The 25,577-nt window shown below is 47.3% G+C and overlaps 1 protein-coding gene across 1 annotated transcript in view; it reads left to right on the top strand.

The window, feature by feature from the left end:
• LOC119174515 (protein Wnt-2) overlaps nucleotides 1-19,322 on the top strand; it is a 75,853-nt gene extending 56,531 nt beyond the window's left edge. Inside the window, exon 5 of the mRNA XM_037425453.2 lies at nucleotides 17,148-19,322. Within this exon, the coding sequence (XP_037281350.2) occupies nucleotides 17,148-17,798 (651 nt within the window). The 3' untranslated portion in view covers nucleotides 17,799-19,322. The remainder of the gene's footprint in view (nucleotides 1-17,147) is intronic.
• Nucleotides 19,323-25,577: the final 6,255 nt, after the last annotated feature.

Genomic DNA, 25,577 nt, shown 5'->3' with positions numbered 1-25,577 from the left:
TGTTTGAAAGATTAGGTCGATGGCATGGGAATAGGAGGTAGTGGTGGGAGGGGGTGTGTAGCGGAGGCAGACTATCTTGCACAGCCATTCTGTGAGAAAACTGCGTCTTGCTGATGTGCCTGGCATGGAATTATATACACGTGCACAACAAGGATACAAGATCGTGTGCGAAAGGGCAGTGAGCTATCGTGATAATTAATACCACTAATTCCTTCCGTTATTTTCCGTATATGCAAGATCAGTTTCAGGGCATCGTGAGTTTTTTTCTAGAGTCGTACTTGCCAGTGAACCACGAGAATGTCTGCCGACTCTAGTCCCGTCCTACGTTACGTCGTCATTTTAAGTTCAGTCATTCAACATTAAGAAAAAAAAAGAGACTACAGGGGTAAGGAAAACACAGGGAGGGAAGTTCTTTTGGAGATCAACTGATTTGCTAAAATCAATTGTCCTTTTGGAGTAACTGAAAGAGGATAAAGATTTAGTCCCTGAAGGATTAACTGCAAGAAGACTAAGGGTCACTCCTGAGAGGACTAATGGTTACAGCTCTAATTACTAACAGCTGATTTTCAGAAATGGTCCTTAGCAGAGCAAACGTTACTCTGGTAAGGATCAACTAACCATTGATTGCGAAAAATCACCCCTGGGAGAGTGAATGTTACTTCTTCGAAATAGACTGTGAATTCATATGAACAATTTTTGAAGGGATTGACAATTAATCCACTAATCATTCGCCTGTGTATGACCTATAGCCATCCTCACCAGACTGACATGACAGCCTAGGTCAGCTGCGCTTTGCTCAGTACTGCATCCGTGAATCTGTGTATAGGAATGAAAAACTGCCGACTAATTCAAGGCTAGAAACATTCGTTTTCCCCAAGCAATGCGTCGTGCGAGCGCCAGCGCTGTTGGCCCTCGGCTGCTGTCCACCTCGATGTGCTGGCACAAAAAGTCAAACGACCGGTGAGTCTTGTTCTCCGAGTTGCAGGCCCAGCGCTGTCTTCGTGTCGCTTTTCATTCTGGCTTATTTGTGCGCTAAGACGGGAAACATTAATTACTAGCATACCTAAACATACGCTCTTGCAGTAGGTGACCTCGTTACCCAAAGTGTATACCCGATTCAACTAAGAATACCCACACCATCTTCATTGTTACGAGAAAAAAAGAGGTCAAGAAAATGATCACAACCAATTTATATTTGTGTCAATTGTTTACTAGCTTTTAACTAAATTATGAAGGCGCCGACCACTTTTCTGCCTTCATGATGTTTGTAAGGACGAATCTTTCAAAATGGCAGGTATACAGTGGATCATTGATTACCTGTGCGATCTTAAATAAGATGGGCATCTAGTTCACGCTTGAAACTACGAAAAGAAGATCAAGTTAGAGCACCTCGAAAGCGCGAGTCGAAGCCGCAGCTGTGAGAGAGAAAAAAAAAGCGCTGCAAAAACGTCGGCTATTTCCCTTGCACAATGTACTTGACAGGAGCGGAACATCTATAGGCCTTAGAAAAACTGTTCAACTGTTCATCTACTTTGTCTTACCGGTAACAAGTATATTGGACACCCACGGTTTGTTTGCAAATGTCGTTTTACGTGTCGAATTAACATTTTCTGAGTGAATCAACAAGGAATTATTGATGTGCTATTGATGGTGCTTACCGAGTTTCAATCAAAACAGTTCAGGGTACTGGATACTTGACCGCTATTGCGTTTATTCAAAAGCGTCTAGTATGTAAGCGCGTTTGGTGCAAATGATGGCTAATTTGTTGCGTGATTAGGAACGCAGGCTCTTGGTCACATTTCATGAAAACCTGACACTTAAATGGTGTCTTGCAAATGGTGCCCCATTTATATTCGTTAACTACTTTCAACGCATTCTTTTAAGCACTTGCAAGCCATAATGCTGATCATTCCGATTTGCCTTGTAAAACTTGAATGAAATGATGTATACCAACTTCACGGCTTTTCCTATTGAAAATTTCTAGTTACGTGGTGATCTTTCGTTTCTTCAAAACAGCTTCAGCAAGTCAAAACTTGGCGAGGAGCGGCAAATTAAGACACAAGAAGAAAGGTCACATGATAGACACTCGCTCGGTAGTGTTTGTCTCATACCACATACAGCGCCAGAAGGGTCGTGCAACAGGGTGTGTTTGCTGAAAAAAAAAAGATATTTTGGGGGATGTTGTCTCAGAGAGAGCAACAGCGGACACCAAGGGGTCGAATCCAGCAGCCTCACTTGACAGCATACAGTGATTCCATGTGCACGGCATCATCATCGGCCGTGTCAACCTTCATCGGTTTCCCTGCGTCTGGTGGCGCGCGCTGCCGCCACGCGCCGGTTTTATACAGTACAAAAGAGCGCATGCGCAGTAGGCCGTGAAGTCACGTCTGGCGCATCCGAGTGGTTGCGCACAGCGTCTATGCGGGTTGGCTGGTAGCAGACCAGTGTATGAGCGATCAGTGCAGGCCCACAGTCGTGCAGCTGGACGTCACCGATTCGTGCAGTTTTTTGTTTTGTTTTTTGCGTCTGACAAAATAAGGCCGGCTTAAATAGCTCTGCTGTTACAAACGAAGCTGCCACGTGGTCACATACCACGTGCTGATTGCGTGCTGTGGTAATAGTGTCGGGTGTGACATAATTACTTATTTACAATAGCGCTCTCCTTTGCTTCAATTCGACGTGAATAGCAATGCCGAAATAAACGTTTACTTTCCGAAACAGTGCCTTGAGGGATGCCCAGTATCACCCTGAGAGGACAGGGCTGCTTAATCCAGAAATTTTGGGGCTTTGAATGACGACAGATTGTCGCTATAGCCTTTGAGGTCATCGAGAGGGAGCTTGGCTTTCCACGTTTCGGTTATGTGTTATTCGTTTGTTTGTTGTGCTTGGTTGACATCTACCTCAGGTTGTATATTACTGTTATAGCCTGACTCGGAGAATTGTGCCGTGGCGCCAGGTATGTTGCAGACCAGGTATATGGGCAGCAAGAATTAAAACAAGCTTCTCGTGCATTTGCCTGAGACGACCGGCCGTCAGGGAAAGTCATAGTGACGTCATAATTATGTCACATATTATGATGATCTACTACATTGTGTTGACGTCATGTAGTAAAGTCATCACGTGATCGCTTTTTGCATCAATCGTGTCGACCCCGATGCCGCCGATGGTCGCTTTTCGCGTTTCAAGTGACTCTACGGCTTTTGTTTTGATAACTATGTTCGCGTCTCTTGATTAGAACAGGGCAAGACTGTTGGGTTTGGCGCAATGTAAAACAACTGATAAGTACGGGATACCAAAAAAATCATTTTGCGAGTTTACCAATGGCGAAACGAGTGCTCGTTCTCTGTACTCTGTCTTCTTTTCGTCCACATCGCGCTGCTTCAATCATGCAAAGTGAATTGAATCGTCTACGTCGATGGCTTGTCCGGCTAAAAGGTGTCGTCGGAAAGAGTCTTCTTATGGTACAATATGACTTTTGATGGCGGCAACGAGAGCCGCCGCAATGGCTCCTCCTGTTATGCTCGCCCGGCGCCTCACGGAATTGATGTTTGCAGCCAAGCCCGGCAGCCCGAATAGCACCCAGCAGAACACCGGAACATGAGCGCGTCTCCTTCCGTTATCGTGTGTGCGGTTGTCCAAACGGACAGGATGTCATGAAGGCTCCGTTCATGTACGCGTGATGTCTTCTTCACAATGTCACACTTGCGGTTACTTGAATCCTTCTGAGCAAAGACGCTCTCTGTATACTCTCGACATTCACGACCTATGTTTCATTTGAAGCTTCTGTGGTCACTCTATGGCACGGCTCTTTTTTTTTCTCTAACATTGAAATAGACAAACATTCACTTGACAACACGTACGAACTACAAGTAGCCATATGCAAACAAATAATACAAGAAGGGAGGAACTGGTAACCCGATATGTACCGGATGGAAGTCCGCTTCGTGCGTGCTGACCAGAGCGACCTTCTATGCCTGGCGTGAAGGCTGAAAGAAAAAGAGAGAAAGGAAAATTCGTTTGGTCTACTCAGTGAGTCGGAATAGCCCCTTATTTAGTGACAGGATAATCGTAGCAAATCTCTTACAAGCGGCCCCGAAATTGATGTCCCGAACAAACCGAGCACCCGAGCTCAACTCGGAGCATCGAAAACGAGACGCCCTCTTTTTATCAGCGTCCAGGAACCCGTGCGCGGCTTACCAGATCGAGGTGAACGTTACACGAAACGGTCTCCCAAGGGAAAGCCCCCCGCGTAACATTCCTCGGCATTTACGCTCGTAGATATTGTAAAGAATATATATTACGTCCGCAGTTTTCTCAGTGCCCGCCCCGGTACCGCGCTTGGTAGCTCCGATAAGCGGCCACGCTCGGACATAAATTCTCCTGGTGGTCTCTTGCCTCCTCTGCACGTGCTCACCGGCAGGCCGCAACCGATCGCGGACGTCCCACGCAGCGAAGGCGCTCTCGAAACAACTGCGGTGAACGTCGGGACACACCCCTCGTGGGATCCGTCAGATGGGCGGCCGAACCAATTAAGCGCGCTCAGATGCGATACTCCCTTCGCCGTCTTCGTCCAGCTCTCCTTGCCGATGAAGAAGCGATGGAGCTCCTTACGTTTTTGAAAGAGACTCCCTCCCCACTTCAACCGTGCGACCGGCAGGCTGCCTTCCCTTCTGTGCCATCGATCACTGCTGTTACATTTCTCGGCTGGAGGTACTGCTGAAGAGAGTCGGTGGCTGGCATGGCCTTGCGGACTAACTGGATGACCTGCAGCCCTCGACGAAGCTTTTGCTCTTTCCATCTCTCTCTTTGGTTGATCGGTGTGTACACGCAGGCGTATACGCGCGTGTGGACACCCTTCTTGCACGTGGCATGCGTGGCTATAAGTCGGTGTATTGGAACACTTGTTTGCACAAGCGATAATCGAGAGCGCGTGTTTCGTCTTAAGACCCCCCTCTTCGGGAGCCGATGCTTCTGTTGCGAAAGACCTCGCCAGCTCGTCTGCGGGTTGCGGAACGGCAGACCAAAAGGATACCGCGGATTGCAACACGCGTTTTTTTTTTTGTATGAACCACGCCTTGGTGGCGATGGTCATCGCTCTTATTTCTGTACGGGTTTGTGCATATACATTGCTCGGAGTCATTCGTGGGATTGTGCACCTCCCTCCCATATGAGCCTCCACTGGTGCGAGTGGATCGCGTTTTAGGTTTTAATTTTATTCACTGAGCAAGTGGCTCATTAATCACACGTCCTGAGGAGACGTGTCTTGGCCATCTTATATTTAACGTGTGATCATGCTGCGTTGTGCAATCGTTATGACCCGGATGCTTGATTTCCCGGTCAATGAAACACCCCGGGAGCGCAGCTCTCGTCAGTCCGCCAATTGAGGGTGCAATAACGTGAATTCACATGTCCTCTGCCATTCGCCGAGGTGTCCTTGTGGTTATAGTGGTTGACTTCTGACTCGAAGGTCTTAGGATCAGATGCCTGCCCCGGTAGTCCCATTTCAATGAAGACGAAATGCTAAAAGTTCGTGGGTTCGGATTTAGGTGCACGCTACAGAATACAAGGTGATCGATAATTTCTGAGCCCTCCGCTACAGCATCTCTTATTATCATATATTTATTTTGAGACGTATAAAACCCGAGCAATTGTTATTGCGTGTCCTCCGCTCGCACTTTTTCTTGTGAGAAAACGAGTTGGCCTCTGCTTGCCACCCCGGTTATTTGAGAGTTCGAGCAGTGCCATTTTAAAGAGCCAGATGTTTACAAATACGCATATTGAATAAACCTAACAGCTATATATGGTACCCGTTTCGATACCTTCTGTCCTCACTGCCTGGAACAAAAGCTTCCCGCACACTTTCTGGATACTTTCTGGCTTTCACTTCACGCGCAAGCGTGCTCGACGCCGGATATCTGATGCCAGTTCTGATTCATCTAGGAATTAGTCACCTTATTGCACAAGGCAATGGGATGCTTCTTGTACATACCCTGTCGTGGTACAATGAAGAACTCTCGGATATAATGCGGCAGAACAACTATATGTTGTTCTCCCACGTCTGAATAGAAGCTATCTATAGAATAATTAATTTGTGACGATTCTACGCAAAGTACAAAAGACGCAGAGCCTGGAGAATAGCTGAATCGTATCATAGCTGGCTTGATGGCAAAGGTGACCACGGAAAAGCGATGGCAATATGCCGTGGGCACTCGCACAGCGTAAACTGAGGCCCAGCTCGTATGCTGGGACAAATAGAGTATTCTTCAAGTTTTCATAGCTTTCGTTGCAGGAACGTGATGAGCGGGATAACGAGAGCTGCGACATGTGACGCAAAAGGCATCATGACTCGTGGAAGACAAGAACAATTCATTCAGTGATGCCCCTTGTACTTTGCTCATAGCCCTTTTTAGCAGGAAAGCTATTCCCAGTAGAGTCTTTCATGTCCAGAGACTGTTGCAGATAGTAGATCGTAGTGGAATTTACCCGCGGAAAATGGTTGAGTCTCACTATGTGTATACGCTCTCACAAGTCCTTACTACGCCAACAACTCATCCCACTTAATTCATTCACTTCATTCTCACTTCATTGAACCCCACTTCATTATTGCCCCACTTCATTCAACCAGCTAAAGTGACTGGCGAGGCGGAGGCTTTTTTGTAAGAAAAACTTCCATTGGACCTAGTTGACACAAGATGTTTAAGGAAAAAGCTTCAGCACAAATTGATACGGATCACTAAGAAGGCAGGAAACAAGCACTGGCGCTGAGACAGCGCCAGTGCTTGGGTCTTCAATATATTTGTGGCCTTTCTTGATTTACGCTCAAGTTTTCACTTCGAATGCTTCTTTGCAAGCCACCAGCTTCGATGTTTCATCGGTTTTTGACTAGCAGAGCCGGGTGACTTTTCTTTTTTTTTTTTAATCTGATATCGACTTCCTTCTGCATTGCACCCATAGAGGCTTTAGCCCCAGCACACATCCACTGCCTCTTTCACTTTGCTAGACCTTCCTTAACCAGCTTCGACCTCAATAGCATGCAAGTTTCAGTGATGAAGATTCTGGAGCTATTCTCCAAGATGCTGACTGTGGGGGCGAAACCCGTATCTTTATTCTTCCCGCCTAAATAGCTATTCAGAGTTGAAATTTGCCAGAACTCGTGCCTGAGGATGGTTGCATCTATCTTCAAGTTGTTTCTTCACACTCTAGGTCTCAAAATGGCTGTAAAACTTCGCGAAAACGACTGCCGAGTTGTGAGTTGAAGCGGAGTTTATACTGAAAAAAAAAAAGCATTTGAAACACTGCACGAAAACGGTGAAATTGCATAGCGTACACGTACATTGTCATGGTCGTCTAAATTTAAAGGGGAAAGCCCTTGACGTATAATTTCCGGCTGTATGCTGAGACAAATATTATCGGTCGAAGGAACGTAAAACATTAATTATCGCGAAGTTGCGCTAATCAGATGACAGTTGATAATGACTGATTATCTGGCGGCGCCCTCAGTATCGGCACCGTAAACTGTGGAGTTCTCTAGTTTGCAGGAATACGTTGACAATAAATACTACAAACGAAGATATCCCAGCGAGTGGCCGAAGCAACAAATTCTTTGGACGCTATCTTTCAGCGACAAGTGTAATAACGAGGTCGGAACATCACAGGCAGGGACCAACATCGCGAGGCCAGGCGCGGAAATGAGTAAAAGACGAGAAAAGGACGTGCCCTTTTCTCGCGCTAACTCATTTTTTATTGATGTAGATAAAGAAAAAAATCATCAGATAGTCTAAACAAAGTTTAGAGGTCCCTCAGGAGCTCACTTCTCGCGGACCAGCAATGGGCCGTCCTGCAGGCCCACGAAGCGGCCGCCAGGTACTCCCTGTTGGTCCCTACGTGGGAGACGCCCGCTCCGCGCTAAGCGCGTCCTGCAGGACTGAAATAAAGCTTTTTCATTCCATTCCAAACCCTTTCCTTATTGTTAACGTGTACTGTGTGTGTGTGTGTGCTTTGGGGAAGGGGGGCGAAGTTTGAGCATGCAGAAAGTGCAAACTCGTCATTATCTTCCTATTACCACCGCTTATCTTCCCACGGAGCTTTTGTTCCATGGCTCTGTAGAGACCCGTGGACTTGCCCCGAACGAACCAAACTGCCCGCGAGATTTATGCGGCACCACCGGGTCGTTAATACCACGCGCGCGCTGTCGTCTCCGCCCGGCGAATTAAACGAGAGCGCCCAATTTCGACGCAGCCTGCATAAAACGGTCGTTGTCTATAGAGACCACAGGAAAAGAAAAAGGGTGCACACACACTTTCCGACTCGTCTCTCTATACGAAACCTCTTCATCTTCATTTTCGTGTATACATAAGGTAAGCAGCGTGTAAAATATGTTCGCTTGCATGGGATCTAAATGCACGACGACGCAAAGGTGTTTGCTTATTGCAAGCTGCCCAGACAAGCGGTTATAGTGTCTCCTAATGACCTCGCTGGAGAATTTGTCATTTGGCCATCGCTCGAAGGCGTGTGGTTCCATGCTTGAACGTGCTCTAAATCTAGTACTTTCACTTGACGGCCAATGTAGATGTATAGCGCGCTGCTCCGACGAACTAAAGTTTACATTCGTACCTTTCTATTAGTCTGGCTCCTTCACCTTGGTCTATTGACAGGTGGTCGCTTGACCTTTTAGCGACTGACCACCAAGAACGGACTCGTACGTCAGGGATTGTCTCGCCGGCAAGTGCAACAAGCGCGTCCAGCTGGTGCCTCGCGGTTGAATGTCATTTGCGAGTGGTTATAAAAAGGCATCCAGAAAACTCTGCAAGGTGTTTTCATTAGACTTCCAACTACAGATTCCACCACGTTCTATCATTTTTTAATATATATCCGGGCCTTACAATGCTTTCCGGATCAGAGGATTTAAATGCGCAGCCTTACAGTTTCCATCTTTGAGGCCCAGTCAAAGCAGTGTAGCACATACCACAACAACCAATACCTTGGACTACACTTGAGCTTGCAAATGAGTTCTGCAGTATCCAGCAAAGGAACGAGGGGTCATGCTATTGACGTTTTGTTCTTGAACTAGAAGCTTTTCTTTTGTTTTTGAGAAATCTGTATGAATTTTGGCTTCGGCTAAAATCGGAGGGCGGCAAATCATTCCTTTCGTAAACCTTTGCCACTTGGTGGGTATATTCAGCTGCGGCGTCTCTATTGAGGCTGTAGTGGGCAGTGTGCTTCGCGTGCACGAAAGGCGAAGGGACTGAGCTGATGAAAAAATTCAAAACACAAATTTTCAATTTGTTCAATATCATTGTAGTTTATATTCAAGACTGCCACGTCTTTCTTCGTATGTTTAAGAAACCGTCACTGTTCCTCGGGAGATGCCCGTGTACTGTGGTTGAAATTTCGAAAGCCCTCCACTACGGCGTCTCACAAAATCATATCGTGGTTGTGGCACGCAAATCCCCACATATTTCATTACGTTCCTCCTAAGATAGCCAATTTCCTGCTTCAGCCAGTGACCTGCAATGCTCGTGTCCTGAAGGGCCCCTATTTGCGCCCATCCAAATGATGAGGGTATGGTAATTCGCCTTCCAAAAGAAATTTCAATTCTATTTATTTCTTGTAGTCGATCTTGCTGTTTGATGTTGATCGCACCTGCAGAAACGTGGCCTCCCGCCTCGAACACCCTTTCATCTTTCATATGCTTTCAAACATTGGTCTCAAGTGCACGAGTGAATCAGCGGGAGTAGACCTCTCACATGTGCACCCCTGGCGGCCTGGGAGCGCATGCCACCCTCGATTCATTACAGTGCTATGATCGATAAAGTACTAGACTGGGCGTGTTGGCAAATAATCTGAAACTGATTTCAACACAAGCAGACGGGACACAAGAATGTATTTGGTCGACGAGGTTTCTTACCACCTTGTTATACCACGGCAGGCTTGTCGAAACGTTCCCAACCGGAGACTCGCGATCGCTGCTAAGAAAGAGCGCATTGACAGACGCCTATATTTTAACGGATTCCGAACCATTTTGAGCACATCTTCGTCGAGACACGCCTTTTCCACTTTTGTTGGTTGACTTACCTCTCACGCTTTCGCCTATTATGTATTACGACGTACCATCGGTACTGTAGGCAAGCACGTCCCTTTCAAGCAATTGCCCGCGACTCTACGCACGCCCCCCTGAACTCTCATTTCCTCATTTCTTTCTTTTTTTTACCTGTTGGCAATTATATAGGCTAGTACGGATGCCAAGCTTTGTTGCTTAGTTGTGTACTGAAACCGGCCACTGTACGCCTGCTGGTGAATCGCTTGTCTGCATTTTTTTACCCGTTCGACCTTTAAGCGAAGGCAGCGTCGATTTATGGTGGAGAACTGACCGCAATAAATATGCGACCACCGGTGCGCAACGGCGATCGTAAATCTTTTCCCCGTGATCCCCTCAATAAAGTCTAGCCTAGGCGATAAAGATATCTTTTGACCGCGAAGTACGCATGAAAAGAAAAAAGGAAAAACTTGCTATGTATGTGGAGAAAGCAACACGTGGCTCGACGGGTATGAAATATGGTGAGTATCACGTCTTTTGGAGTGGAGGTGGAGTGGGCAAAGGGGTAGCCCAGTGCATGGGCGTATAACCTTCCATTCTTATCAATGTCGTCCCAGGAATGCAAGTTAGAATGCTAATCTCGGTTTCTAAAAGCAGTTCTTGACCGAGGGGTCGGCTTCGTGCGGAATGAGATAAATGCTGATGGGTCACGACTTCGTTCGCGCCAGCGGGGCCGATTTTCGGGAGAAATTGAGCGTGACGTGGGAACGCGTAAATTTATTACAGAGCGCAGTTAGTGACGTCGCTGTCGTCGGTGTTAGTGATAGAACGAATAAAAAAACTTTAATGCAGATAAATTTTTCCAGCTAAGGGGGAGCGATAAGTCTAGGTCCGCTGTGGCTTTTGCCATCTTGCGAGCTCGCTCGATCGAATTGAGCTGTTCGGAGCGAACGAAGACGAAAAGATGCCGCCCCGAACCTTTCCACGGGGCGAACTCGAGTAAATGCGTCGCAGATTGGTGGAGGTTTCACGTGAATGTTGCATAATTAGGTATGGTTTAGCAATGCTTAATTGTTATTTCGTTTTTATTATTCTTATTTATTGAACGGAGAAGCGTTGTCTTCAACGAGTGGTGGGGCGCTGATGTAGGATCCAGTGCGCACATATACGGGGTTATTGGTGCATTGAATGGTTAGTTGGCGCAATGACATAGAAACCATCGCGAGAGCGCAACAAAACACGACACACAGGAAGAGACAGACGAACAGCTTTTTTTTTACTAGCAAACGCTGCCTGCGTCGGCCTTGTGAGGCGAGAGAGGGGGTGGAGCGATAGTTGGCACGAGACGCAACATGTGGCACGAGACGCGAGCATGCGCAGTGAGAGTTTCGAAGGCGCCACCGCCGACGCCGAAGCGTGACATGCTCCGCATTTAATACAGGAAGCGCGGTGTGTGTCGACATCACTCACCACTGGCCTCTAATCTCACTTTCTTCCTCCGTTTTGCACACTCGCCCTTCATTCCCTCGGTCAGAGCTCGTGTGAAGCAAGGGCATGGACGTGCAGTGCTAGCGTGTTCACTGCGGCTGGCTTCCCTTGTCGTGACGGGACTTCAGGCGTTTGGCTTGGCTCGGGACGCTTGCAGTGCACAAGGCGGTGTGCGTAGCAATCGATTGCTGGCAGCTTCCTGTTTTTTAGGGGCGAAGATCCGTAAGCCGTGAGTCGTGCGTCCACAATGTACGTAGTAGTAGCAGCAGTAGTGCGTCGTAGTAGTAGTTAGAAACCTCCAAGGCCGGACTAGAGGAGCGACGCGCGCACTCTTTTGAATTGAGGAGGAAACCCGCGCACGATAATCATAAATAAAAAAGATAGTTGTTTCTGATGAAATAACCTACACATACGAGTATCGGTGACCTCATTTCCAATAAAATTTGCCTTGAATTTGGTGTTTAAACTGAAGGACGCACTTTGAGCACTATCTGACCAGAGAGAATTGTCACGTTAAGCTCGCAGGGCGTGACCTCCTTGGTTTTAGCAGGTGGCATGAAGTAGCGGCGGTTAAAGGTGGAATGGGAACTAGACATGAAGCGCAGGCTGTTAGAAAGTGCGCGCGTGTTTCTCTTCTGGTCCGGGTGTGCCACCTGTCGTTTAGTCCTTGGAATATCTGCTGGATGGCGGTATATGATGTGTAGCCGAGTGGGGCGAAGCGCCCATGCAACCGGGAGTGAACTCAAACAGCGTCTCCAGGCATAGTCAGTAGTTTTGTTCCTGTCTCGAGAATGTATAAGAACGTGGGAGGAGGAACAGAAGAAAGAGTACATGATGCATGGGCGGCTACCGCATGCCACTCAAATGACGTAAGAGTGGTAGCATGATGAATATTTCACGGAAAGATGCGAGATGGCGGTACTTGAAGTGTTCACTAGATGGACGGATGGATGGACAGACACACGGACGAACGGACAGACAGATGCACGATTGAATGGACGCATGGATGGATGTATAGACGCGCCGACGGACGCATGAATGAATAGAGGGTCGCACGGACAAGCGCATGGACGCACGGACGGATGCATGGACAGACGGATGGATAGACAAACGCACGAACGATCGGACAAACGGACGCACGGACGGACGGAAGCGCGGATGGACTGACGGATGCTTCGCCCCACTCATCATCATCATGCACTCCGTGGATATGCTGTGACTTGTTTTTTCAACCACTTTGGTAGTTTGCGTGGTAATATTTAAGGCATATTACATTGCTACATCTGCAGATGGCGAAAACTTACACAGTTGGCGTGGTCTCAACATGAATCTGCACTCAGACTTTGCATAAGGTAGTATTGTAATCGTCAGTAAAATTCCATACACGTCGCCGAGGAGGCTTTTGTGCTAGCTCTATAGACGTTTCCAAGACTGCAAGAGTTGTACCCTAAAAAAAACTTCCGGTTACCTCATTTACTAGCTCCTAACGTCAAAATGAAAGTACGTTTTGAAGTTCTTTTCAAGAATAATGAAAGTATTTCTCTAGTTTTTCAGATATGTTGTAGGCCCGTGTGCTCAGATTTGGGTGCACGTTAAAGAACCCCAGGTGGTCGAAATTTCCGGAGCCCTCCACTACGGCGTCTCTCATAACCATATGGTGGTTTTGGGACGGTAAACCCCACAAATCAATCAATAGTTTTTCAGATAAATAAAAGGAAAGTGCGCGGAGTTTAAGGCAATCCCCTGTAATTTTTTATAGCTCAAAATAACATTTACTTGAATAAATATTTTACCAAATACTGAGAGAAAGAAACTGTAGAATATCAACGCGCTATTTTCTAAAGCTCTTTTTGCCCACCACTGCTATTAAGGCCCATGGGTGAAAGAAACCGGATGCCATCAAGGGCCTGGTGCTGCTAAAAAAGTTCGCCGCATAGGATAAGAACGTAATATCTTTTAGCGGGACGGCTCAGGGCTCTCCCATAGTTGATCGAGTACGAAGTACTCGAAATCGTTAAACATTTTAGATGTGGAGCATCTAATACTCGAGGCTTGTAGTGCGGCGCCGTCCGCAAGCTTCCTCCTCCTTCTTCCACCATCTGTGCATCCCTTCCTCCTCTACACACCGCGCGCGCTTCACTCCTCCACCATCTGTGCACCCTTCCTCCTCTACACACCGCGTGCGCTTCTCCTCTTCACGAACATTCGCTAGCTGTATAATGTAGCGCGCATGCGCCGTCACGCTTCAAGAACATCGGCAGCTGACGCGCGCGCATGCGCCGTCGCGCTTCGAGAACATCGGCAGCTGACGCGCGCGCATGCGCCGTTGCGCTTCTCCCCCTTCTCGAACATTCGACAGCTGACAGTGCCTGCGCCGTCGCGCTGTATATATACTCAAGGTCGGTGCTCGCTCGCTCAGTTTCCGCTCGTCGGTTAGTTTGTACGGCGCGTTGACGTCCGAGGTCGCAATGATCGACGTCCCTTCGACCAGCGCCGGCCAAAGTGGCATCTAAAAGCCATCGTGCTCAAAGTTCGTCGCAATAAATAAACACCGCCCTTTCGCATACGTGTCGTACGTGTTCACTCATTTAACACCCCTCCTACAACCACGTTAACCAATTTAGCCAGCGACCCAAGTAAGTCGCAATTTAACACCCCATTTCACAACCCCGTTAACCAATTTAGCCATCGACCCAAGTAAGTCGCACTTTAACACCCCGTTAACCAATTATATGCTCCGCATCCTCCTCAGTGTTCCCCCGAGGGAAGCTGCGGGCAATTTTTTTTTCTAAACACGTGTTTGTAAACATAAGGCAGTCAGGAAATATTCTTTTCCCTTAGTTTCCTATATCTCAGTAAATGTTAAGCAAGCTATACAGGGCACCCTTAGATATTGGTGCACCCGTGTTCATACGCGGTGGCTTATCTTTTCCACTACGAAAATCGGTGACTCGAGCGTGTCTCGGCGTGGTGACCGGGTTCAGTCGTGAGGCTTGTAAGTTTTATAGGCCAGGTTCATATCTTGCGCTGTTCTGTATCGGCAACTGTGCTTTACTTGTTCCGCATTGCCTCATATTTTCGTTCATACCTCATTCCCCCGACCTGGTAAAGGTTCGGGGGCCTATCTACACCGCGGGGCCCGGACTGAGGGGTCTGGGTAACAAGTGTCTTACTGTAAGGGGGGGAGAAAAGAAGAATGAAGTTTGCATTGTGACAGCTTCGTCTGATGTACAGTGCAAGGAAATCACAGTTCATCCAGGGGGTGTCAATGACCCCTTGTATTTGAAGATTAGAATCTCACATTTATGCGCTATTTGCTATTCATATGCCCAAAACACGTTCCGGTTTCAAAAGTGCCCTGCGTGCCCTGTATACCATAATATTCTTACATGAGCATACAGGCATGCATGTTTTGATGCATGGTCCCACGACATAACCATCTGTAGGGCTAAGGATATATAAGATATTGTGGGTCATTATCGGTGGGCGTACATTACAACGCACAGCTTTTCAACTAAGAACCTGTAGCACGGCGCAGGATTATGGGTACAAAAAAATAAAGGTCAGTATGAGACATGCAAAGGCTTTCTTTGGCAATTGTAATCTGAATCGCGTACGCACATTTGTTTCGAGAGATGCCTATGACAATGCTCATTCTTTAGTTTGTTTCCTTTTACTTACCCCGATGGTAGCGGTCGTGGCTGATGTACCCACTGCGACAGGAATCGGTGGCCTTTCTCCGACGAAGATTCAGCGCCTCCCCCTCGATATGTGCCGGCGGCCGCTGAGAAACGCAGAGCCCGCATTCTTGCACGTTGAGGCCTGGATTCTCTTTCCCGGCCCCCTTTTTATATTTCACTCGGTTTCCAACAGCCACCTCGCGACGGCAAGTCGGATCGCTCATCTCGCTCGGCGGCGAGATCTTTTCTGTTTTTCGTGTGCGGAGGATTGCGGTGGCGGCGGACTTCTTCCCCGGCATGGGCCGTAGTCGTGCCCACGCATTGCCATCAACTCGTGCTCGCTGGGCCGCACCGACGAAACGCTTGCGTGGTGTGTGCGCCCGCGGATGAGTAACGGCGCCCGCAGCCGCCCGAGACGCTGGTAACCTCTGTGCACCTCTTCTTTACCGTCGCCTCCCGTCTTTTTCACGTCTTTCTTTCTTTCTTCCTTTCTTTCTTTCTTTCTTTCTTTCTTTCTTTTTCGACAGACACGTTTCTGTCTTTCCTTTGTTCTACAAGTGATGCATCTCAGAAACCCATTATGACTGTGAGAATGACACCTGTAACTTTTTTCGGTGTTCTTCGGTAGGTGGCGTATAAAGAATGACGAGGCAGCAGCTGGGAAGCGTGGATGGAGGTAATCACGGTTAACGACAGAGTTTTCTCTTCATAAAGCAACTTAGTATGTCCTTTGCTTCGCGCGACGCACGGAGGAATGAAGACAGCATTATTTAACGGCCTACCTTGCGTGTGCGTTCTTGTATGTGCGATTGTTTTCGCATTCTTCAATAGGAGCTTTTGTCGAGTGGGACCATATGGTGATCATTTTTATCCTTAAGGCGATCTTTTGCTTTGGTATCGTCCTGAATACCGCAATCAACGTTTCTTTATAATCCGTATCAGCTCAAGAAATACATGGACGGAATACAGATGTCTCGTGTCATTAGCTGCCTCAGGCAGCCAATAGCTGTCGAAGTAACGCCATTGTTCTGGAGCTTTCCAAAGACTTGTAGCGGTATGTCCCACGGCCACACTTCGTTTGCCGGCTCTTTGGACTCCCGAGAACGGTGTCACTGCAGGCCTCTGTGATTGCTACTGGCACGCGGTGGGCAGTTTCGAAGGTCAACGACCACCAGTGTTTATTTCGATGACCGGCCCTGGAGGTGCTGTTCGGACCCGGAAAACTCCAATCACTGTGAATTTCTTGATAGTTCGGTGAGGCTTCCTCGGCGAATATATGTGGATGAGGGAATATCATATTGTGTATGTTGTCACATTAAGAAAAATGACTTCACCATCTGCCACAGAGTCGGAAGCTATCGCATGTAACGCTATGAACATCTTTAAGCTTCTATGACATTCATAAGTTCTGGCACATTAAAATTTACATGAATAATTATCGTCTATTAAGAATTTGGGCATCATTCTCGTTTGGATTAGACGTTTCGTGTGAAGCATAAATTTGAGATTTAAATGTTATTTTGGGTTCCCTGCAACAAATCCCATTGATTAAAACTTATCACAACGGCGTAGCGGCAGGAGCAACTGGTCCGTTACTTTTATCGGTAACGGTAACGCGTTACCTTTTTTTGGGAGGTAACGTATAGTGGTAGTGCGTTCCTTTTTACTTGGGTAACGAATAACGTATTTAGTCACTTTTTTCGGTAACGTGTACAAAGCTGACCTTAACGAGGACTGATAAAAGACGACACACACGGAATTGTATTGCAGCACTGCGTGTGTATATTAATTTTCAGGTTATGTATGCCCAAACTTACTTCGGTGATTACGTACACCTAAAACGACAATGGTACAACGACGATTGCTGTGTTTATCTTTGAGTGCTTTTCTTTGGTTATCTTTTTTAGAGAATGCACTCATTTCTTCGCTTTCACTCATTTCAGGCCGTGAAGTTCACTCTCCTTACGGAGTGCAAGTGTCACGGCGTCTCTGGCTCCTGCTCTCTAAAGACATGCTGGAAGCGGTTGCCCCAGTTCAGCTACATCGGCGACTACCTGGTCGAACGGTACCGGCGCGCCAAGCGGACGCTTCCCTACTACGGTCGCTCCAGGGCAGCGTTGGACCCGAACCGGCGCAGACCTGTACATCTGAAGCTGCACGAGAAGCACTTGCGACCGCCTACGGTGACTGCGGCTCCGCCGGGTAGAAAAAAGAAGAGGAAGACGAAAAAGACGTCGTCTTCCAAGAGACGCGCGTCATCAACGAGTGTCTTCTTCGAAGACGAACCGCAGGACTCGTACGAGCTGCCCTGGGCAGACGTCGTGGTGCGGCCCAAGCCGCGCGACCTGGTGTTCCTGGAGGACTCGCCGAACTATTGCGTGCGCGACTTGGAGCGTGGCTCATCCGGCACCGTGGGTCGCATCTGCAACCGGACCTCGACGGGCCCCGACAGCTGCCGCTTTCTTTGCTGCGGTCGTGGATTCGAGACCCACTATCGAACCAGGGCTCAGCAGTGTCACTGCAAGTTCCATTGGTGCTGCTTTGTGCGGTGTCAGACGTGTGCGGAGAAAGTGCGCGAGAGTATATGCAAGTGACGTATACGCAAGTGACGTGAAAGCACTGTCGTTGTGCGAACAATTTTAAACAAGGTTGAAGGGGCTGGCTTTTCACCGAATTGATGGAAGCTATTCACGCCTGCACTGCATGGCACAAGGCATTGTGCATTAGATCAATCCTGGCCAGGACGTGTAGCATGCTGTCTGCCCACTATAACATGTAGACTTGATAGCTTGCTGCAGCTTCAGCTGAAGCACCCGTTGACTCAACCCAAACGACTGTGTGTTCAGTGAGTGGCTTTTTTTCTAGGCTTGCAGTTGTAATTGGAGTTTGTGTGTTTGGCTTTCGAGGATGTTAGTATGTTGACTGCGTAGTGTGCGCACGACGTGTGCTTCAGATTGTGGAATTCTAATTTCTACGTCTGCATACATTCCATGGCACTGTCATCGTTTTGGTTGACGCACAACGCTGTCACTGAACGCTCATGATACAGTTAGTCTTATTGCCGCACGCATGGTATGTTGGTACGTCCACTGTGGCACGAGATTATCGCGTATATTTAAGAACTTATCAGAATATATTGCGCACTGTATAGAGGCTTCGGGCTGGCGACTGTGACAGCGGTCGCACAAAGAGGTACAGTATATGTATTTCTCACACGCCTATTTCTTTAGTCATTTAGCTCTGCTGCTAACTACACATCCCTGAAAATAGACAACTAAAGAACATGTTCTGCGATTGCTGGCGCATTCAACTCTTGAATAACTTGTGAACTCACTGCTTTCTAGATGTGTATACGTTACTGTTGTAGACTGTCCGCATTCATGCACTCCGTAGACAGCATGTGCGGTCTGCTTATTGGAGTATAACTGCCGGTGCCTGCAGTCATCATTCTATTCAGAAGAGCTACATTAGATGTGATATTTGTTGTGTTCACTTTGTCTGCAACCGGCTGTTATGTCTGAGAGATGATGTGGTAATTTCGAAGCGTTTTCGTGCCGACGGCTTCCTAATTGAACTGAAAGGGCTGAGCAAACATTTTCTATATATCTCCTCGTTGCGCTGTTTGCCATTTAATTGTGCGCGAATGTAGCGGAGACAGCAACGGAGCCCGCCTTGAGCGCTGCGAGGACGAAGCGGAAAAGCCGCCCAACGTGCTAGGGATATTAGCGTCACGGTATGTGGATATTGTCATGTGACGACGGCGCACAATTGAGGCTTAATTGTGCTGCTTGATTTGTCGACGATGGCGAGGTTTTACAAAAAAAAATGCATTTCGTTGATGCCTGGATCTGATGTTTGTGCGTTTATACGCGAAAGCGCAAGCGAATGCTAGCGTTTATGTTGAAAATCTTTTTTTTTTATCGCGTATTAGGTTGAAGAATTTAGATCGTTATACGTGAGCGTGATAGGCATTACACAGGTAATATATTCACCATATTTTTTATTCTTATTGCTCATTAAAGCCGAACTTTCCCGCCTTGTGCAAATATGTTGTTTCAAACTTTGTATGCGATTCTCACGTGGCCATCAACGAATAAAGAAACATGTTTTATAGCGGTCTTGTGGGTGAGGTATGGTATTCAGGTAAGGTAGTCAGCTATTCAGCGGGTGACTTTGGGAGCCACATAATGAAGTGAGAATGTTATGTGTTTCATTCTTTTTTTTTTGTTTGTAAGCTTATACTCGTGTCACACGGCCACCACCAAACTGTTGAACTTGGTCACGGCAATGACAAGGTTCTAATAGTTGCCGCGAGGTGCTCAGCCGGCACTGTTAGATGTTCGCAAAATTAGCCCAATTTTATCTCTATAGTTGTTTTTTTTTGTCATTATTCGTTATGCTTTAGTAAGCCTGAAGCGAACAAAGCATTAAAAGTTATTTCAAATTAAAACGCATTCACTAAATGTTGCGATGCTGGCAGCGATGGTGTCCACTTTGATCCGAAAGCTACTTTTCTTTACAGTTGCATCGTGCTAGACAACTAGTTGTTTGTGTACGAAAGTTCTTGAGATTTCCCTTGCCTGGTGAGCACACATTTTATCTTCTATATACTGTGTTGTGTCTTCAGTAGGTGACTATGTTGCAGCGCTTTCAGTCATTTCTCTCACGGGTAAACGCAAACAGGGCGACAACAACCGCATGCACGGATGAAATATCCCGGCCCAACTCGCGAGGCACAGACCCCACGGTGAGGAGGGCATCGGTGTAGAGAATGGCTGCACCATGGCGGGCGTATACGCATATGTGTGAATGAAAACACGTTGGGAATGAGTACTGCAATGAAAGAACGTTTAGTATGGCCAAAATGTATTATTGTTTTCACTGCGGCAATTTATTGGTCGCAGTTTTTTTTCTGACCTGCAGACTACTGGGTACGAGAGTTCCTCGTTCCGCTGCAAAGGAAGATTGACAAACGTCCTTTGCGAAATGCTCCGTTCACCTTCGTCTGCGCAAGAATGGCCGTGTGGCACGACCGCATCTCCTTTGTCGTAAGGACGACGGAGTTAAACGATGGTCGCGGGTGCCCTTGTGAAAGGGGTTTTAGACTGACAAAGTGTGCCGCCGGCTGTTATTTACTATGTCACGTACACGAGTACCGGGGTTTCGAAGGAACTTTTGAACAGTTCGACACAAACTGAGAGTGAGGCCTCGTCGACGTCAACAGCGAGACGTTCCTTGAAGAGACCGGTTGAAACGAGAACGAATATGTTTGGTTATATCACAGGTCTTTTCTTTTTATTTCATTAGCACAAAAATGTTTACAATAACTTGCGATAATAGAAATCATTTTTTTTGCTCTTCCTATGTCCACGCTGAAAAAAAAAAGGTAGTGTGCAGCTATATTAAAAAAAAGTGCCGGAAGCAGGTCTTGTTTGGTTCCATCGGCATACCTTCCCGCGCTCCTGCGGGCGATTTCCGGCATGCATTTCTCTGAAGTCACTGCGGTGGTACTCTTCAAGATTTTGCAGGAGGAAAGAGAAAGGATGGAGCAAGAGGGAGGGAAAAAATTAAAGGCAGTGAGGTCAACCAGACGTGCGTCCGGCTTGCTACACCGCGCTCTTCGCGAAGTCACGATTGTATATAGTCAGGGAACGAGACATTTTTCGTCTTGTGTCCTGGACACAGCCGGCATTTAACTAAGACCTTATTAAAACTGTGCCCTGGTGGAAGCTTTCTTGAATTGTTCAAGAGCTGTTTCATGCCATCTACTGGGGCTTGCAGCAAACCAGGTGACAGCGATGTCATAGAGTGTGTATCCAAAGGTGGCTAGTGAACCTCAGGAAGAGCAACTATGTTGCGTTTCAGCACGTTTTTTTTTTAAAGAAAAGGCTCTCTGCTCAGTTCATAGTGTCAGGGAAAAGAAAGAACAGAAAAGTAGTAATGACTTGTCCAGGCACACGTGCTTGAAGTTATTGTTTGTAGTGACACACAGTGGCGCTTTCTGTTTGCGGGCAACTTCTGCTTACTATAATGACGAGTGAATACGGTATGGTAGAGACACCCCTGCCCTGCACGCCGTTCCCGCTCGAGAATCGGGCAGGGTAGTCATCACTCTTAGATGGATGAGACCGTCTAAAGTATTCGTGATTGTGGCATTTATTTTCAAGTGTAAATTTGATGAAGTCTTGTAACCGCTTTTAGAGAGGCTCACATGAGGCGTATTCGTCCCCACAAAGAAGTTTTCAACGGAATCAATTTTGCATCTTGAACGGTACATAATGCCTGTTTTGTCAAATGGTCATACTTCATTATAAACAGGGGATTATAAGACTGACATGCCCTAAAACCAACTGAAAGCCCTTACTGTAACACTTCGTGATTACATGCCATGGCTTCTTTCTGAGAATCTCTCGTGTCTAAAAGAGGGGATGCCTTTTTGTTGAAGTCTGTGTGCAAAGAGCAAATTACCCCGAAAGCATGCCGCTTGACTAGTTCCCGTGTAACTAGAAGACCCAGAGATAGAAGCGCCGATGGTTTTCGATGAGCTAACTATCGCGGAAAGGAGACGTGTATAACCCTAACAGGCTATTTATATAAGCGCTCCAGGCGACGCAATAACAGCGGCGATATTTTTACGCTAGTATCGATTATGTAATTTTCCCACGGGCGGTCCATCTACGTGCATACAGGCCAGTAGCTATGGTATCGCTTATGGCTGACTGACACGAAAGCCCGCCATTCGGAATGCCCACGGGAGTTCTTCTATGTGGCGGAACGAACGCGGGAATCCCATGCTTACTCTGACCAACGCTCTTCATATGTGCGACGCGATCGGGGCGATTAGGTACTTCCGTTGTATTAGCTATAACTACCTTCCCAAGCCCTCCTACGTTTGCGGGTGCACAGTTGTATACAGTGTTTAACGTGAGGCAAAGTGCAGACATTGAGGCCAACGAACGCTATTAACAGAGAGCGAGGGATTGAAGGCGCGCGTGGCCGCACAGCTCTATGTGGGCTTTTCGGAAGTTAGCACACACCATACAATAAAATATAACAGAAATAATAACAATAATAATGATAATAATAATAATAATTGGGGTTTAACTTCAAAAAACCACGATGTGATTATGAGAGGGCTCCGGAAATTTTGATCACCTGCTGCTCTTTAACGTACACATAAGTCTAAGCACACGGGGCTGAAACATTTCAGCTTCCATAATAAAGAAATGTCGTGTGTTATTTATATTTGTTAGTTCTCGTGGCCCCAGTAAACTCGGTCTCCGAGTGAGTTTGACTTCACGAAGAGTTTAATGACAGCATGTCAGTACGACTTCAGTGTTCAACGCTGGCCGCCGTTGTAAGAACGTAGCACGTGTAGTGAATTTTACCATTCGTTTTCTCTCCTTCTTTTGGCGGAGTGTAGGAATGCAGGTTAATTATTCAGGAAACCAAGGAATCGTCATCATTGTCAGATGCGATTCGGAAATCGAACTATGTACCCTACTTGCGAAATGCTAGTGCAGGTGACCAAGCACGAGATTATATATTCACTAAAAACGTCGAAGTTGGTCCTGATGCATGTGCATAGACCCACCCTTTGCAGTAACTCGACTCATCTGCCCCAATTTTCGCGGTGCATCATGTTACACATGGGTTCCTGTATAGCTGAACTGGTTGGTTAATGAACATCAGGCCAGAACAGTGCACGCTACAATGCAGCGAAACACACAGGAGAGTGCTATTTTTTCTTCATTTCCTTTATTTTTTTTTCAATAGTGAGTGCAAGGGTGCAAGAGAGCAATAAAAAAAATACACAATATCCCACAAATAGGAATCATGTGTAGATGCGAAGCAGAGGGCGCTAACGCTTACACTGGCGGCGACGTTGTCGCTGCCCCTCATCGCAGCGTTGCGCTGGAGAGAAACCTGGGGAAGCCCAAAGCGCCCAGTTATGGACCGCTGTTTCCTACTGGAACATGCCAATCGGGCAGTGAGAGACAGATGACTCCGATTTGTCACAGAGACACGCAGTCCTCATTTAGTTAACGCGCACGCTGCGAATTTGTCTTGATCAACAACGCACAGGAAAAAAATCCCCCACCGCCACTACCATGGAGGTGGTAGTGGTTAGAAGATGAGAAAAAGGCACCTAATTTCTGCGACCCGGTCGGGAGCACGGCGCAGTGCCTACCATGGAGGTCAAGGTATACACTATACTATACATATACGGGGTGGTCAGTGGACGGTTGTGCAGCGCGAACAGTTCTTTTTTTTTAATCAAGAAACTCGTTAGCAGACCGTACCTGCGTCAGCGTTGCGAGGCGCCCCGCCGCGGTGGTCTAGTGGCTAAGGTACTCGGCTGCTGACCCGCAGGTCGCGGGTTTGAATCCCGGCTGCGGGAGCTGCATTTGCGATGAAGGCGGAAATGTTGTAGGCCCGTGTGCTCAGATTTGGGTGCACGTTAAAGAACCCCAGGTGGTCGAAATTTCCGGAGCCCTCCAATACGGCGTCTCTCATAATCATATGGTGGTTTAGGGACGTTAAACCCCACAAATCAATCAGCGTTGCGAGGCGAGAAAGGAGGAGTATAGGAGAGGAGAGAGAGGGAGGCGACGCACATGCGCAATGGGGGTGTAAACGCCGCAGGGAGGATAGCCCAGAGGAGAGAGATAGGGAGGGAGTGTAGGTTAGCAGGCGCTCTCTGGGCCGGTGTTGCGAGGCGAAGAGGGAGGAGTGCAGGAGAGGAGAGAGGGGGGAGAGAACACGCATGCGCAGTAAGGGTGGTAACGCGGCACACCAGACTGAGCTCGACCTTAAGCTGCTTCGCATCTAACAAGGCGTGCAAATGCTATCATGTAGTAAAGTTCTGCCCACCGGCCCAGTCATTTGATAGCATTTATGCCTCTTTATTATTGCGCGCAGGCCTGTACTAGACCAGCTTTCAATTAAAAAAAAACGCTCTATGGTCAGCAATGTGTGTGTCTGTGAGTTTCAGTGTGCCTCATAATGAGCCTCTTCTTAGGACGAGAGCCTTAGATGCCTCATGGAACACGAAATCTGACCGTCGGCGTCCTGCGACGTCGAGGACGAGTGGTGCAAAAATTGATCACGGGATGCTGTCACAGATCGCCAAAGTTTGTGACGTCTGAGTGACATCATTATGGCATTACTGTGACTTCATCGTGGCATCGTAACTCGGTCAAAGGCGGTCAGATGTCGGAGGCAATGCAAAACTAGGTAATGTACTTCCGATCTTTGAGGCAGTACAAAACGACGCTAGCATCAGAAAGCGATATGGCAGGGTGAATACATCGACTCAGAATTGAAAGGAGTTGACTTTCGCATTCGAGTAGTCTTAAACATATGCCTATATATGCGACCATTTGTGAGGTTGTTTTTTTTTTTACATAATTACCACATGCACTCACGGCTTTTGCCTTTCGTTTGGTTTGTGTGCCTGCGGCAACAGGCTGGCACCTAGCAAGAGGCCGCAAAAGGATGGACGACAGGGCTTTCCCCTCTCCCCCCTCCAACCCCCGGCGTGAAGAAGAGATGTGCGCTCTAATTACGAGCCGCGTAGACCGTTTCATCAACATGTCGCCCCGGCTAGGCGGGAACTATGCCATCGCCACTCGGTACCCATTAATTTGAGCCTGCTGTAACGTGTAATAATATAGCCTTTGGGCGTAAATGATCCACTTCCTATGGCTACTACGCGCAAAAAAAAAAAAACAGGATTGAAAAGAAAGACACTATATACTCGAAGAGCCAACGATGGTAGTAATTGAAAACAGTACACTGGAATTCTGGCGCAATAGTGTCCACAGGAGCTGTAAGGTATGGCTCTTCGGCCAATATGCGAATGATGGATTTGCCTAAGCTTCGGTCTTCCGGCTCGTGTGTCCTGCATCCGTTATGTCGCAAGACGAAGTTCAGCTGAAGTTCAGCCCTCCCACTTCATCACCTTGACCATTTTAGTATTGGCGATTCAAACCAGATTACGGGAGCTCAGAAGAAGCCGTGTTTATTTCGTGCGGCACATACGTCAAGACGCAACAATAAACAAATGCGAAAGTGCGTCCGAAGCCGGTAGCACGAAAAATAGGCCAATCCATACGCTATATCTATCATCACAGATAGTACATGGATCGAGGCGAAACGATCGCAGCGCTACTATTCGCTCTAGTAAGTATTGCAGCAAGCTTTATGCGAATGATGAAGAAAATAAAATATATATCGATGCTCTGCATCGACTAACTGTAGTTATTAAGCAATTATAACGTCGTAAATATAGACATTATTCAATGCCTTAATCCCTGTTACCCGTACTCTTGTTGTGGTGTAGTCTATTTACATACAAAAACGGCAACTTT

The sequence above is a fragment of the Rhipicephalus microplus genome, chromosome 5, assembly GCF_043290135.1.
Source record: "Rhipicephalus microplus isolate Deutch F79 chromosome 5, USDA_Rmic, whole genome shotgun sequence".
Lineage (NCBI taxonomy): Eukaryota > Metazoa > Arthropoda > Arachnida > Ixodida > Ixodidae > Rhipicephalus > Rhipicephalus microplus.
This window is presented reverse-complemented; position numbering and strand designations above follow the sequence as displayed.